Source organism: Hesperophylax consimilis, chromosome 13, assembly GCF_061612785.1.
Source record: "Hesperophylax consimilis isolate HC1 chromosome 13, BYU_Hcon_1.0, whole genome shotgun sequence".
In the NCBI taxonomy this organism is placed as follows: domain Eukaryota; kingdom Metazoa; phylum Arthropoda; class Insecta; order Trichoptera; family Limnephilidae; genus Hesperophylax; species Hesperophylax consimilis.
In genome coordinates this window covers 11436057-11452852 of record NC_142848.1, presented here as the reverse complement: position 1 = coordinate 11452852, position 16796 = coordinate 11436057, and the positions used below count along the sequence as shown (strand labels likewise).

Genomic DNA, 16796 nt, shown 5'->3' with positions numbered 1-16796 from the left:
GCAGTCAAGGTTCGTAGAAAATGTATTTAACTCTTTGCACGCGGCCGTATCAACTGTTGTTACGGCAAAAAGTCTATACTCACACGCGGCTGTATCAACAGGTGATACGGAAACTTTGACGGCCGATATTCCAGCGCTCTTTCGTCATAAATGTATTTCTTTCTCACTTGGATATTCGTAGAATTATCACGATGCTGACATCTACAAGAATTTCTCAAAAATAAAATTGTATTTCATAAAAAAAGATCGATAATCAAGTGCGCCTCTTCGCGCCTTTTAGTCCTTTAGTTTACATTTTTGTCAACGGATGGCGTTAGTACTAGTATGTCATTCACAACTTTTCATAACTAAAAATGATAAGTGATCATGGAGTCCTACTTGTGTCTATCAACGCAGTGGCCTAAGTACACACACGCCGAGTGAATGGCGGGACCACATTCAAAAGATACGGTACGTCTTTGTATGAAATTTTATGTTATTGTTTTTATAAACATCTAAGAGTGTTGACACACGAGGATTTGTTTTCATATTGTGGAGAATAATCTGTTCTGTCTATATAGTAAAATAAATCATGCCAGAATGCTATAATTTGACATTTAATTGCGGGCATAGGTATTTGAAAATACGTACCGCGTACGGGTATAGATAAAACGGAGCAAATTAACGCGTTCAAAAGGTTAACAAGGTTGGCTCATACAGGCACTTTCGTAAAAAATGCATCGAGCCGCTCACAAGCTCGTGACGTAGCTCGAAGTCCGGTTGAAGTCTGAATCTCTTTCACTAGGTAGGTATAATATTATTTTTTGGTAAATCTAAGTTAATATCCTCTCACTTATGTTTGTACTTACGAGTCAAATTAAAGTTGATAAAATGTTTTTTTTTTAACAGAAAAAATGTGGTTATCAGTAGTGAATTGTAGAAAAAACGGGGACGCCAGAGGAAGACTTAACGCAATATCTCTGCACTAAAATGATATATGGAGTCAAATTAAAGGCGATATAATGTAGTTTTTTTACCAGAATATAACGATGTGGCGTACAGTGGTGAAAGGTAGAAAAAGTCAGTAACGCCCGATGAAGACTCAACGCATTATCGCTGCTCTGAAATGATATATGGAGTCGAATTAATGTTGATATTATGTTTTTTTTAATAGAACAATATGGTGTACGGTAGTGAAAGGTAGAAAAATTCGGAAACGTCCAAGGAAGACATGGTGCGATCAAGTGAAACAAAAACTTAACAATGATGTTGTGCATTTCCACCTTAACTACACCCACACTAGAATTCACAGCCTCAAAACTTTAATCCGAACCATTCATGAACCAGACCATTGCCGGGTACGCGTCAGCTATTAAACACGATTTTTTGTTATATCTTTCCACGCACTTATGTAGGTTTGTTCATACCACTGCATACTTTGAATACATCACCATTACGCACTTTTAACTCAGTACTGAAATGCTGAAACTTTCAGTGCTGAAACGGGCGGTCCGTTTGATAGATTTCCCTGTCTTAAGGTTAAACGCAACGCTCGTTGTATTCTACGTGTTCACAGATGGCGTTAATTAATTAATTTTGTTTAAATACGCTTTTGCAAGGTATTGCTTTACAATATTAAGACAAATCATTTGTTTGCGCCCGTATATACGCAATATGAATATGAATCAATAGTTTTGTTCGTTTAAAAACTTAATTCTTTCGAGAAAGGCACACAAATACAATATTTTACCGATGATTCAATCCAATATTGTATTTGTATGCCTTTCTCGATAGAATTGAGTTTTTATATGGACAAAACTATTTATTCATATTCATATTGCGTATATGAGGGCGCAAACAAATAATTTGTCTTAATACTGTAAAGCAATACCTTGCAAAAGCGTATTTAAACAAAATTAATTTATTAACGCCATCTGTGAACACGTAGAATACAACGAGCGTTGCGTTTAACCTTAACCGTTTCTATGCTTATTTTGCAAGTATGTATACAAATTGCTACAGATATTCTATGTTTTAAATTTTTTAAAGTATGTTCAATAAAAATGCAATAATTTGTAAATTATTTTATTTATTTATCAATCTAAAGTTTTTTACATGTGTTTTTCGACATCTGTCTCACTAGGGTACACCTGTGTCGAGATTATACACGTAAAGAATGAAATTTTACGAACATTATAGTTTTAATTTAAAAAAACTACACATTTACAACTACAAAAAATATAAAATATATTATACACGGTGTCCGGAAACTCGTAGTACAAGCGGGAAACTGGAGAATCTACACCACATGGGGAACCCAAATAAACATAAAGTTTTTTGATTTGAGCATTTTCTCAAAAAAAAAAATATATATTTTTCGGCTATTTTAGGGTTAAAGTTTTTTCTGGTGTTTAGGGTTGAACAACAGATGTTTTAACCCTGCAGAGCAGAAATATTTTATGATTACACCGGATTAAATGAAGGGTGATTTCAAAATAATGCTTCAAATCCGAGTTTCTTCATTTGTTTTACTTTCAAATAGTTTTAATTAGTAGGGTACTTTGATCTTCAGTAATAATTTATAAGAATTTGATTAAATAAAAAATCAATTCTAACTCGATTTACTCTATAACGAAAGCTCAAATCAAAAAAAAATATACTACAAAATCGACTCCAAATGTGATGTAGATTCACCAGTTTCCCGCTTGTACTACGAGTTTCCGGACACCCTGTATGTATAATATTACAATACTAACTACCATATGTATTCCTCTTTGCCCAGAATACTAATGGAGGGAAACAATTATACCAAGTCAGTGGACATCTTCAATTTATGTTTAAACATATATAAAATGTTATTAATGAAGCAATTCTGTTATGTACAATAAATAATGTGTATTTCTTAATATTCTCATGTAAAAGCCCCGAAAAAGGGCGTTAATAAATAAATAAAAGATTATTTCACTTCACAATTGTGTTTTCCCACTCAAAGTCCATGTAGACCCTTTTTACAGATCGCCTTATCTCATTTGCTTTGCTGCACACTTATACACTGTAAAGTGCGGCCGGGTCATTTTTCTATATCAAATTTTTTGTTGGATGAAGCTGGTTGTATCGGTTCACTGTTTTTGTGAGCCACCCATTCCTTTTCAATACCTTCTATAATTTCAGATATAAATTGAAATCTGGTAATTTTGTTTTCCTGTAGTATTGGCCTTATTTAAAACATAAGCGATTAGCACCATTCTTCCGAATATGTTGAATGCAAGTTTTTTCCAGTATTTTAGTGTTCTACGTTCATCCAAATACAAGTACAGCATTTTGTCCGATTCATCCATTCCTCCCATGTATTTATTGTAATCATGAATCATTGAGGGTTTTTCTCTTTCTGATTCAAAATGGCCGGGTACTGGTGTCTGCATTGGTTGATAATTAATAACAGTACCACAGGGTGGGATTATGACTTATTGTCTTTGAAAGAGCACAATAAAACATTATCATTAACAAAATATTTTGGCTCTCCGACATCAGCCTTTTTAGTATCAATAGGAATCTCTTTTCTGTTGCGTCATGTTATTCCTGTTAGGGATGTATGATTTAGTGACAGGTTTTTAGCATCAATAGGAATCTCTTTTCTGTTGCGTCGTATTGTTACTGTCAGGTATGTATGTATGTAGCTGGTGAAAGAGTTTTCAATAAATAAATGATGGCCTTTACTGAGATAGTTTCCCATTGCTAATATTTTTTTTAGAACTGTAAATCCAAGACCATTCTTTTTGATAGAATTTTTATAATCTGCATTTCACTCCTTTGAAACAAAATAATTCAAACAATAGATTGTGATAGAATCACACTGCATCCAAAATTTGATTCCCCATTTGTGATGTTTCTTGTTAGGAAGATATTGCTTGATAGATAAATGGCAGTGTGTTCCAACCAGCGATTCATCTATTCACAGTTGTTGGTGAGGTATGTAATGTTGACGGAACACGGAATTTGCGTGTTTTATAAGATAGTCAAATCTGCCGCAAGGATCATAATTTGGGTGGCCAGGTTGTGCTAATGTCCTATTATCTACCAAAAGGCAGAATTTCAAAACCTGTTGAAACCTATCTCCAGACGCGGCCCGTGACTGTAATTACCAGCAGTGCATTTCACTTTTAAAATGTACCTAGTCTGTAATTTAGGTGGAGCAAATTAATGAATGGGAACACCTACTGCAATTCATTCTATTTTCTAAGTTATATTTGTAAAATAACTGATTAAATAATACAAAATTATCTTGAAAATAAAGGACACTCAATTCATCGTTGAAAATATAGCGAAACCGTTTGATTTCACCGCGAACGAGTTCCAATGTGTTAATGTTGTTGCGTTAACATTGAACATTAGTATTTCTAAGCGAATCCATTCCAAACGCATTGGATTACGCATGATCAAAGTGATGCAAAATTCACTCGCCGTCAAAGCACTTCGATAATGCACGGATGGGTTATGTATCTGCACTGCTCTAACACGTAATTTGACGTTAAGAGTGTAATCTGTCTCGCTCGTGTCACCGTTTCGGCTACTTCGGGCTGTCTCGATACCGCCCGATGCTGTTTTAGTAGTATGGTAAAAGTTGGTTCTGTGCATATCTGGGTATGCACGACCGCTTGCTCTTGTGCGGGATTTTTTTACTAGAAGATAGCTCAAATAATGACCTGACGGGAATTACGAATTTCTTACATCGATCACTGGGGCACAGATGTCGTTGTAATTTGTTATGTGGAGATTGAAGACAAGCAGTGCAATGCACAAATGCACGTACCAAGGAACCGCCTCTGCCTATCTCTAGTAAACATCTTCCCAAACCATGGTATGCACCGGTAATCCCTTTTCGAATAAGAAAAAATGGTGGCTCGTCTCGTGTTCCCCATTTCCAGTAAGACGGATGTGTTCAAAAATTGTGCAGCATAACGATTGGTTTCTTTGACAATATTTTCAAGAAATAAATTGAAATAGACTGTTGGTTTTGCATCTGAAGAAGGAGCACGTCAGAGTCCATGAATTTAAAAAAAATCATTTTGTTTTTGATAAAACCTTTGTTGGATAAATAATACCAAAAATCTCGTTTGTACAGTCATCTGAAGACGAAGAAAATGAATCCGAAGATTCACATTCAATTCGCAATCTTTTATTGCCGTGTACAATAATGTCACTTCCGTCGTCATTATTTATGGGAACAAAGGTCTCGTCGTCCGTAGTGCCGCTGTCATTTGATACATTACGATCATCCGCAATAGCACTAACTTCCGACATGGTGAAAAATATCGATTTACTTTAGGATGTATTTATTTTTATAACAGGATAAACAATAAATACAGTTATCAAGCCAACCTCAATATACCACGCTCAAATTGAATCTACGAGGACGACAATAGCGCTGCAACGCAATTTACGTAACTAAAGCTTACAATGCGATAGCCCTGGGCCGCACTCTAACGATTAACAAACGGATTGCATTCTTTAGAGCACAGCCGTCAGGTGGGAATGATTTCCTTGTTTTACCGGTATTTCAATGGAAGATGTTCCGAGGATCTAGTATAATTTATCCCTTTAGCACCGGTGCATAATCGGGAAACGTGACAAGCGCGTGCCCAACTGGTTGAGATTATTTATCTCATGAGAATGGGTCTTTTCTATGACTAGTTCATGAGTTCAACAATTCGGCTGTGGAAAGTTTTTATTGTTTCCTCCCTTCTCCAATATGGGTCTCTTCAAGACCCATTTTCACAAATCTTTTCAAAAAGACAACATCACCAGCACAACATCCCAAAAGATGACATAGGCCCTAAGGAATTTATTTTCCTCAGGGCTTCCCATGCGTAGTTGATGTTAAAAAAAAATCTTGATTCCGAATGGTGGTTGTTCATTCCAGAATGACAATACCCATTACAAATAATTTAGACATAAGATTAATTTTGCCACCATTTTTAATATTAACATTATCAAAACATAATATTTCGTTCCCACATCTGCAATGTAAAATCCCAAATAAAATAACCATCTGGCAAACAGCCTGGTATTTTATAATCACAATTTCCTTCTAGGATTCAAAATTATTTCTCACTAAAATGTATGTTTAAGTGTCGTTTCGTTTGCATTGACCAATACTCTTAAATACTTACCTTCTGAAGCCCTTGAATACTGTTTGTTTAGTTAAAGATCTCCCAAATTTTATTGCCCTCAGCTGTAAAGAGAATGCCGATTTTATGACCCACTGGGTTGTAATAATTTGCAAGGATGCCTCTGACCAAGGCAACACTATTATTGTAAACCATTAATAAAATAAGAGATTGCAGATGTATTCCTAAGATACTGTAAATATATTTCTATTGTTCATGTCACATTCGGCTATCAGCCGCATATGTATTCCACACGTCAACCAAGGCTTGGGAGGAAAAGCCTTAGTAAGGTTCTACAAATAATTCAACACTCCTTACACACCAACACTAAACCAGTCTTTAATTCTGACATACACCAGCACAAAACACGATCACAAAATCAAATACACTTATCGTCATCTACTTACACGACTAAATTTGGAATTAACTCCTTACAATACATCGCACATAAGCAATATAACGCATTACCTAGTACTTTAAAACTTCCTGCAACGAACAAAAAAACATTGGCAAAAGCTCTTAAAAGCTATTTCCTCAGCAGTTTCATTAATGACGAACACAATCTTTCTTTGGAACTCCATAATAAAATCTGTGTTTATTTATTTTAATGTACCTATGTTGTCTTGTCCTTAATCTAATGTTGTCTTTCCCGAAATTAGTTTTGTAAACTCACTGGGAATAATACATTATAACTTTATTATCATTTTGTAATGTATTATCTTGTAATAAAAAAAGGTCAACTTTTTTATTGTGTTTCCTTGTAGTTTTAATTTAAAAGAGCAGATACCCCGAGTAAAGAGAGTCGGTCTTCGAGAGGCTGTCTTGGACGTTCAGTCTCGGAGAGTAGTCTGTGACAGTAAGTAGTCTATCAGAAGTGGTAGGTAGTACCACTACTGATTAAGGGAAATTATACCCTTAATCTGGTACTAGTAAACGTCAGCTGCGGCTGATAGTAATATTTGTGTTTATATTTCATAAAAATAAAACTGATGTGAAGAAAAAACTGAAGAAAGTATTTTCCTGCCTATCATTGGGTGTTATCGTACCATGATAGTAGAAACAGTGGTCTTTTACGACTTTTACTACTAATTTCAATACTATGGTCAACATTCACGCTATGCGCGTATAGTTGGTGTTCCCGGGTGACGTTTCTAGATGAGCGATATGAAAATCGCTAGCACTACGTGACTTACGACGCATGATACGAAGAACGAAAATTGGAGCCAGATGAATTTAACGTAATACTTTCATTGGGTCATATTTATATTTATATTCATATTTATATTCCTATTTCATTTATTATTATTATTTTGCTTTGATTTTCGGTGATATTATTATCGGCTGATAATTATTCTTTTTAGATTGTCCAATATTTTGGGTGTGCGTTGCTACAACTTTCCTTACCGCTAGCTGACACTGGTATCTACCACCATGTGCGACTCTTTGTATAAATACAATTATTCTCAACACTTTACCTGTCTCTTCCTTGACATGATAGTTTCCTAAATGAGACTTTCAATATGAAAACATGAATGTCTTCAAAGGGAAATTATACAAGGTGCCAATAAATAACCTTGATTCTACATCATCAATGCATAAGTAACAGTGCAAATATTCCTGGGATTTTTCCCTTTTATTCCGAATATTAGGTTTAATATAATAATTAGTATTACCAATATATTATAAATAAATTATTGCAAATGCATTCCGAATTGCTTCACACCACTTGTATTGTAGTAAATTCAAATCTCCCAGTAGAAAATGGGCTTCTACCCCCTAGATGACCTAACCTTGTTAAATACATTTTCTACAAATCGTGAGCAACAGATGATCATTGTAATCATGTAATCTGATATCATCCAGTCATCAGATTCTGCTAATATATTTTCCCACAATCTTAGCAGATTTCTGCATAAATAATATGCTTCTGTACAGCACTATTTTGCGAACTGATCACAATTTATTATTGCATTATTATATGTATTAAATTTGCTCAATTATTAAATAGCTTACTAGGTATAGCAAGAAATTTTATTGCTTATGTTAATACTGACTTGACTAAATTCTCTCTACTATCTACTATTCGACTTATTCAGTCAGTCTTACATCGACACTGTAGAAGGATTGTTTTTTCATCAGCTGAAAAGATAGCGATAAAAGTACCCATGGATAACAGACCTTTCTGGTTTACGTATCAAAAATTCCCCCGGCAATATATTCCTTTTCATTATAAGAGCCCGTGTGGCAGTTATCTGGAAACAATGTAAGTGACATAAACTCAAATTTTGGTGACCCTTTGAGCTCTAATTTTTCTCGCATTGAATCAATTTGCTTTTGGAAAACTTCTGATTCTAAAGACATCCTGGCTTATCAAGTGATATCCTGTGATGAAAAGGGGGCTTCTGTCTCCGTGTCTGTCAATGTCTGTACTCGCATCAACCATTCTACCGCTAGAGTTAACAAGGACAGTGATTAATATCTTTGATCATGATGTATGAAATCTTAATGCGGTTAACGTGAAATATGAATCCCAGTCACCACATCTAAAGGGCTTCAATGTACTCTAAATCTGTACCGAAATATTTTTTTTTAAATGTGCACTAATTTTAAGGGATTAGTGAGGTAAAATTTCTGGACTCCATTTACTTCTTCATACGCCCCAATTATTGAAATAACTCTTCAAATCAACTTAATTACTACTAGAAACGACTATTTACTTTGGGGGTACAAGATACATTAAAGTTCAAAATTTCCCGTGTTTTGACCAATGACATTTGCCATGTTTCATCTTGTTGTCCAATGAAGATCGTAAGATTGTAAGATCGGTACTCGCCTGGATTTTATAAGTGACTTCCAACAACTGGGTCGTTGTTAACATGTCATTAAGGATGATGAGAGCTGGGAGGACATTGATCCCCTTCACACTGCGTTACGATTCGAAGGGATAATCTATAGTTTAAGGGACCTAATACATTTCTTCTGTATGAGTAGAAAAAAGCTGCATTCATGTTTAATATTCTAAAAAAAAGATACATATTTTTTAAAAGTGTTTAAATAAAAATGTCACTTGGCATCAACGCATTTTTCACTATATTTAATCTTTTATGAGGAGTATTTTCTTTTTTCCTTTCTATTTTCTTATTTTTAAGGTTAAAATGCTCAATAATGAGAATGTAAATAGATTACTGCACACGCACATCGCTGTGAATGTCTAATGTCAGCAGCAACTGCCGGCAGCGATCGATTGAATAAAATTGTATTAAAACTGTTATATTTAAACAATAATGCGATGCATGGAGTTATTTTGAGACTGGAAGAAATAAATGACTGACAGAAAAATGATTATTCGGGATTTCGCTGTATACTATAATTATTAATGTATTGTTTGTGTTTCCAGGCAAAATCAGCAGATGGCCGGGAGCCAGGGGGTGGGGGCGGGCAAGGAGGGAGGTCGCCCACAGCCGCCCATGTACAGCCCCCACCCCGCATACACCTCCGCTGCACAGGACTCCAGGGTCAACTTGCCCATTGCAGTAAATATTTATTTATTCATTTACACCCGTCAGGCGTTTACATAAACAAGTATAAATTAATTACATCACATATTAAAATATTAGACGTGTGAAATTTCATTGGTAACAATTCGATTTTTAACCACACTAGCAACTAAGCCTGTATCGAGGTTAACAATTTTATAAAAGTAATACAAAAACATAGATTAACAAATTTGTTAGCAAACATTTGCATGAATTCTTATAATATTATTTGCTTGTATGAAAAGAATTTTTTTTTTAAAATCTATTCTTCTAAAAGCAAACACATGGTTAGAACTGAACAAAAAGGCTAATTCAGACATCAATGAATTGAAAACATGGTTTGACAATAACCTACTAACGTTAAACTCTAAAAAAACACACTACGTACCATTTTTCATAAACAAACCAAATACGCCGCATGAAATAAACATTCGAATTCACTCTGCACCAAGCACTCAACAACACCACTGTAACTTACTATGTACTAATATTGAAATTAAAACTTCAACCAAATATCTAGGGATCACTATTGACCAATGCCTAAAATGGATACCACATATAACCATTCTCAAAAACAGAGTACGAAAATTAACCTTAATTTTTAGCTGCTTGAGACATATTCTAAATAAAGAACTACTGAGAATGACGTACTTCGCATTCTGTCAATCCATAATCCAATATGGTATAATAGGATGGGGGGGCGCCTATAAAACTCACACACAACCTCTTTACATTGCGCAAAAACTAATAATTAAAATAATATTAAAGAAATCATTTTTATATTCATCTGAACTCATTTTCAAAGAATTTAAAGTCAGAAAATTAAATACTCTTTTCCTGTATCACGCAACCTTACAAGTTTACAAAGATGATATCCTAAACAAAACCGTACCATTCAAAAACATAGCAAATCTCAGGCAAAAATACATGTTACCAATTCCGATTTGTAAAAAAACTTTGGGTCAGCAAAACTACAAATACTTAGGAACAAATTTCTTCAATAAATTGCCAGAAAATATAAGATCACTAAATGATAGTTTCAAAGAATTCAAAACACAATTAAAAAAATATACTGAAAACCTAAACTAAATTTAAAAAAAAAATAAATAAATAAAAGAAAAACAAAAACAAAAAATTAAAAAATTAAATAAAAATCTAAGAAACTAAACAAATAATACCTCATCCCATACACACAAGCAATTGCTTTTTATGGGAGAACATTGAAAAATAATAAATATTAATCATATCATAATATCTTATCTTATTACTAGTGAAATATATATGTATATCACACATTGTAAATTTATTTATTGAATAAATTGAATTTGTTTAAAAAAAAAAAAAAAAATCAGTTTCATTGGTTTTATGTTATCAACAAGTTTTCTAGCTTCATAATATACTTGCATACTTTCAGATTTCGGAAATTTTTTATTACAAAAAGAGTGTAAACAATTCCAAGAAATTAAAACCCAAAAGTAATAATAAAAAACAAATTATTTGTTTACGATTTACCACAAGAAAGACCTGTAACAAAGTTCCTTGCTCCGAAATAAATTTTCAACTGCTTTTTTTTATTACGAGGGGTTCAGAATTTAATAGAGAATATTTCCTAATACAGTCGGCGTACCAAAAAACGTACCTGTTGCAAAATCTTATAAGACAATAAAGCGATCGTCTTTTTCGGATGTGCAGCATCGTCGCCCTAGTCAAAGCCACCAGTCTCCCGAAACCGTTGTAAAACCCGTTGAACAGTGGTGTCCATTTTAAGAGGTTTTTTCTAGCGCTAATTATTTACGTGTGTCCTCTTCAACGCTCGGATAGTGAATGACCTACTTTACCCTTAAACTGCTCCTTTTATAGCCCAAGAATATGACAAAAGTTGTTGCACCTGTTAAGAGTATATGCATAACATTTTTTAAGGCGAAGCTTAATTCTAAATCACTATTTTGATTAATCTTTGTAACGAATAGGTGTACATTATGAATACCAAAAAATATGCTTTACATAAATTGAAGGTTTTCCTATCGTTTCACTTGAGTAGAAATCAAATAAAAAAATAAATTACTCAATAAAAAATATAAATGTAAACTACTAAAAAAAATATTTTTTCATTAGAAATGTATGAACGCGTAAAGGAAAAAACTTAAAAAAAATACAGTATTATAGCTAAGATTATCTGTGACAGTTTCACTTGATTAAATTTTTTGCTTTCTTATAAAATTATTTACAAAATAAATAAAAACCGGTTTTGTGCTTGAAATCGAACGTTTCTAGACTCCGTTTGCCAAGCGATTTTAATGCCTATTACCTACAATAAAAGGTATACTAAAAATATACACATTTTTGGCTTGTAGCTTCCTCTTAACATTCCATTCTCGAAAAAATTTGTATTGATTATGAAATGAAACTATTGTCTGATAAGAGGCTGTTAAATGTACTTCCAATTGATATCAATATTGCTTAGGTTAGATGGATTGGCTCGGGAAAACTATCCTTGAAACTTATTTTCGAAGAAGTGCGATTTTTGCGACGCCAAGTGTGTTTAGTTCAATTTGTCATTTTTGTCAAATAGCTGCCTCTTTGCTCATGACGGAAGTACAGTAGCAATAGGCAGCCCGCTCACCGCATAGAAAAGATTGTATCCTCATTTACACACCTTTACCCACAGTTGATACGGGAAGAGGGAGAAATGTTCCCTGGCACTGTTTAAACATATTATTATATACATTCCAGCCACGCAACAATCTGTACGCACAGAGCATGTACCACCAGTACCAGCAGCAAGCCGCCAAGCCCCAGGCGGCGCCCATCCCCAGCTACCCCGTGCTGCCGGACGTCAAGCTCAAGCGCCTGCCCTTCTACGACAACCTGGGTGAGGTTATGAAGCCCTCCTCGCTGCTGCCCACCACAACACAGCGCATCCAGGAGTCGCTGTTCACCTTCTACCTTAGTCCGCAGCAGGCTACCAGCGTGGCCACCGGGCGGGACTATGTGGGCGTCAGCAATAAGCTGGATAATATTGTGCAGGTAATTTAATACTGACGTCTGCTTTAGCGTAGTGGTAAAACCAATGAAATTAGAATGCATTCAGAACGGCTACGGCCTCACAAAATTAAAAGCAAATGTAACAAGCACTCTTATGTTTCCAGTAAATTCTTAATTTAAACAATGTTTATGTACGACAAAGATATACATTCAGAGAATATGTGTGTATGAACTAAATATATACAGCAATTTAAAATTTGCGCAAATACTACATTCTACATCACGGGTGTGATTGATATGACAAGATACTCTTACTCTCTTAAGCCCCGTATTCATGCTAAACATTAGTTTATAAACAAAGTTGAATCAACGTGTTGCGGGGTTGCTGTCAACATGTTGCTGGCAACACTGCGTGTTGCGGAGTTGATAACGGCATGTTGACAAGCTCTCGCCCGACGAGCGAACATCAGATTAGCAACAAATGTTGACGTGTGTGAACGTGTTTGCAACAGTTTATAAACATGGCAGTAGTGTGGAGCAATGATAAAGTAATGTAATTAATGATCCATCTGTCATTCTGAGGTCACACATCAAATTTTCTCTTTGCAGAAGATAGTTTCGAATCCACCATATTTTTCTCTTTTTTAATTGAAATCCTATTAATCAGATACAGAGAACACAACAACACTACTTCCTCGGGCAACATTTTAACGCAGACTGGTGTGTGGACAACCTGTATTTATTTCAACAAAGTTTCCAGCAACATTCTCTCCGCTCATCAACAACGTTGATCAAATGTTGCTAAACTAATGTTTACCATGAATACGGGGCTTTCCACTCACAGACGAATATGAAATGCTGAATGAGATGACCCACTGTTAGTAGGTTGCGATCTGCTGTATGGAAAATATCTAGAGACCTTTTCTACCTCCTGTTATTATCTGCTGTTTTTAGCTACTTTAGACTGATGAATAAATATACGAATATGGTACTTTAATATTGTTTTTCAGGTACAATTACGGTTTTGTCTTGTCGAAACAACCAGTGAGCAGGAAGATCACTTTCCCCCGAGCTGTGGTGTCAAAATAAATGGAAAAGTATGCCCATTACCGGTAAGCTATTATCCACTAAATACTTTTAACAATGGTGCTAATAGTTCTGTGAACAGTAGACCTCGCATCCAAAAAATTATATTTCTATGTTTCTCTTATTTAATAAATCAAAACCAATATTTTTTTTCCATTATTTCTGGCTTTCACCCTTCAAGGGTGTTCTTGGCCATCATTTAAAATTATTGAGAAATGAAAGGTGAATTTAAATATTCATTTTATTTAATTAGGCAAATTTCAAAATTATAATGAAAATTGGAGTCGAGTTCAGACTTAGAAGAGATGAGATGTTGAATGGGGGGGGAGGCAATTTTAGATAAGGCTTGATAGAAGAGAGGATATTTGTTTAGAAAGGGACAACCAAAAAAAATGTGATCTAAAGTTCCCACTTCTAGACCACAGAATGTACAATCTGGGTCAAGGACGTGAATTTTAACCTTTTCTCTGCGGGAGACGCACGCCTGCGACGCACTGTACATGCCCTGTACGCGGGTGGCACATCTGTGCGACGCAAAGTTTCTTCGGCGTTATGGGTATGAAACATGCTTGAGCACGGTAAAACTTATACTCTTAAAAAATCTCACATCTTTACACTACTGACATCTTACGATATTTATCCATAATACGTATCCTAATCATCGATATAAAGATTTGAAGGGATCTTCCAACTCAGAGCGAAAAATGAATCAGTTTGAATTCTTCCCGCGTCTTTACACACGTTATTGCGCAGGCGCATTTTATAAGATTCTCAAACAGAGACGCTCGCCGTGTAGATTACATTGTTTTATCGAATTATTGTTTGCTTTTTCGTGGATATGAACTTTTTTAATTACAGTGTACATTCATCTGATTTATCATATTTTAAAATAAGTTCAGTTACATAAATTCATTCAAACTATTGAAGAAATATAAAATTTCGTCAGTGTTAGATTATTTTCAAATAAAAATACGTGGTTAAAACTTTTTTTTAGTGAAAAATCAAGTGTAAAGTTGTACAAGTTTGACGTTTTATCAATTTTTGAAAGTATTTTTATTGCCAAAATACAAAATGTCGGGTCGTGGTCTTAATGACGAAGAAATATTTGGTGCTACTTTAGAAATAGATTCAGATTTTGAAATTAGTGACAGTGACGTCGATAATAATTGCGAAGATGCTGAAATACATGAAAGCCATGATTCTGAACCCGAAATGAACATTGAAGAAGGAGAAGAAGTGGTTGAAAATCTGTGGACTGCCGGCCCTTTCGTACCCATTATTTATGAATTCGACGATTTCGCATCAGGTATCAATCCAGATACCAGGTTAACTGAAGACACGCCCGAACTTATGTTTTTTGAACATTTTTTGAATACAGAAATTATGACAAAAATTGTTGATGAAACAAATCAATTTTATCAATATAAAGTTAGGACGATGGATTTTACAGCAAAATCGAGAGTTACAAAATGGGTTGATACAACAGTCTCAGAAATGTACGTTTTTATTGCGTTAACATTTGCCATGACTAGGAACAAACACTTAGCTATCGAGGAACATTGGAGTACGAACCCCATAATCTTTTCACCAATATTTGGAAAGACAATGCCCAGAGACCGTTATCAGATAATATTACAGATGCTCCACTTTAGTGATAGTAATATTCAAACGCCTACTGATAGACTGCATAAAATACGTGTTCTTGTTGACCACACACGAAATATTTTTAAATCAACTATGATGCCCCATGAAAATCTATGTATTGACGAAAGCATCATCGTTTTCAAAGGCCGTCTATTATTCAAGCAATACATTCCATCTAAACGTCACCGATTTGGAATAAAAATGTTTGTGATGTGTGACGTCATGACGGGTTTCATTCTCGATTTTATAATTTATGTTGGTTCTGATACAGAAAAAAATGATACTCAAGGTATTGGTATTTCGGGAGGCGTTGTAACCACCCTTTTGTCAGATTATTTCGGAAAGGGTCATAATTTGTGGTGCGACAACTGGTACACTAGTCCAAATTTATTTAAATATTTACACGAAAAAAAAACTAATGCTTGTGGCACTGTTCGGAAAAACAGGAAAGGCATGGCACCTTTTGTTAAATTGAAGAAAGGGGAAATCCAATCAAAGCACCAATCACCGTTGTTAGCTTTGAAATGGCACGATAGGCGTGAAATCCATATGCTGACCACTCTTCATGATGGTTCTGTTGGACCATCGGGAAAAATAAATAGATCGACAGGAGAGCCCATTTTAAAACCACAATGTGTTCTAGACTATAACAAGAACATGGGTCTAGTAGACAAAGCTGATATGATGCTAAGCAACTTATGTTGTATGAGGAAGTCACTCAAATGGTACAGGAAAGTTGCATTTCATATAATTGATTTGTATTTATTAAATGCTCACATAATATACCAAACTGTAACATCAAAAAAAGTCAGTTTGGCTGATTTCCAAATGGCTGTGATTGAGCAATTACTAGAGAAATATCACAAAACTTTGCCGAGTATTTTACGTCCCACAACATCAAGAGATTACCCGATGCATTTATCATCGAAAATTGTTTCCAAACACATGCCCATTAAAGTTCCCCCTTCAGCAAAAAACACAAACCCTCGTCGAAGGTGTCGTGTCTGTGCCACTTCAACACTGAAGCCCAAAGTCAGAAAACTTACTAAATTTATGTGCTTAGAGTGCAATGTGCCGTTATGCGTTGAGAACTGTTTCAAAATTTATCACGATAAAAAAATATATTAAGTGATACATATTTACGGTGACATAATAACAGAAAAATTATTTCATTATTTTTGTAAATTTAAGTGTAGTTATTTTTTATTATATGAACCTTTTTAAGTGTGTCAATATTTCATGTATCCAGTCAAACGCGACATCGCACCCATAAATCAACCACTTACATCGCACCACAGTTGAAGAGCTCTACTCCGGTATGTTTATAAGCATGTGTATCGTTATCTTTGAAATATAAACATGGCCGCCCGGGTATACCGTATCAGATTACGAATATTAT

General features: G+C 34.7%; 1 protein-coding gene across 2 annotated transcripts in view; it reads left to right on the top strand.

The window, feature by feature from the left end:
- The window catches only part of LOC149418428 (E3 SUMO-protein ligase PIAS3-like), a 39350-nt gene that overhangs the window by 1617 nt on the left and 20937 nt on the right, over positions 1-16796 (top strand). For both annotated transcript variants that reach the window (XM_089638757.1, XM_089638756.1), the window contains exons 2-4: positions 9544-9679; positions 12416-12709; positions 13678-13779. In XM_089638757.1, the coding sequence (XP_089494883.1) occupies positions 9544-9679; positions 12416-12709; positions 13678-13779 (532 nt within the window). The remainder of the gene's footprint in view (positions 1-9543; positions 9680-12415; positions 12710-13677; positions 13780-16796) is intronic.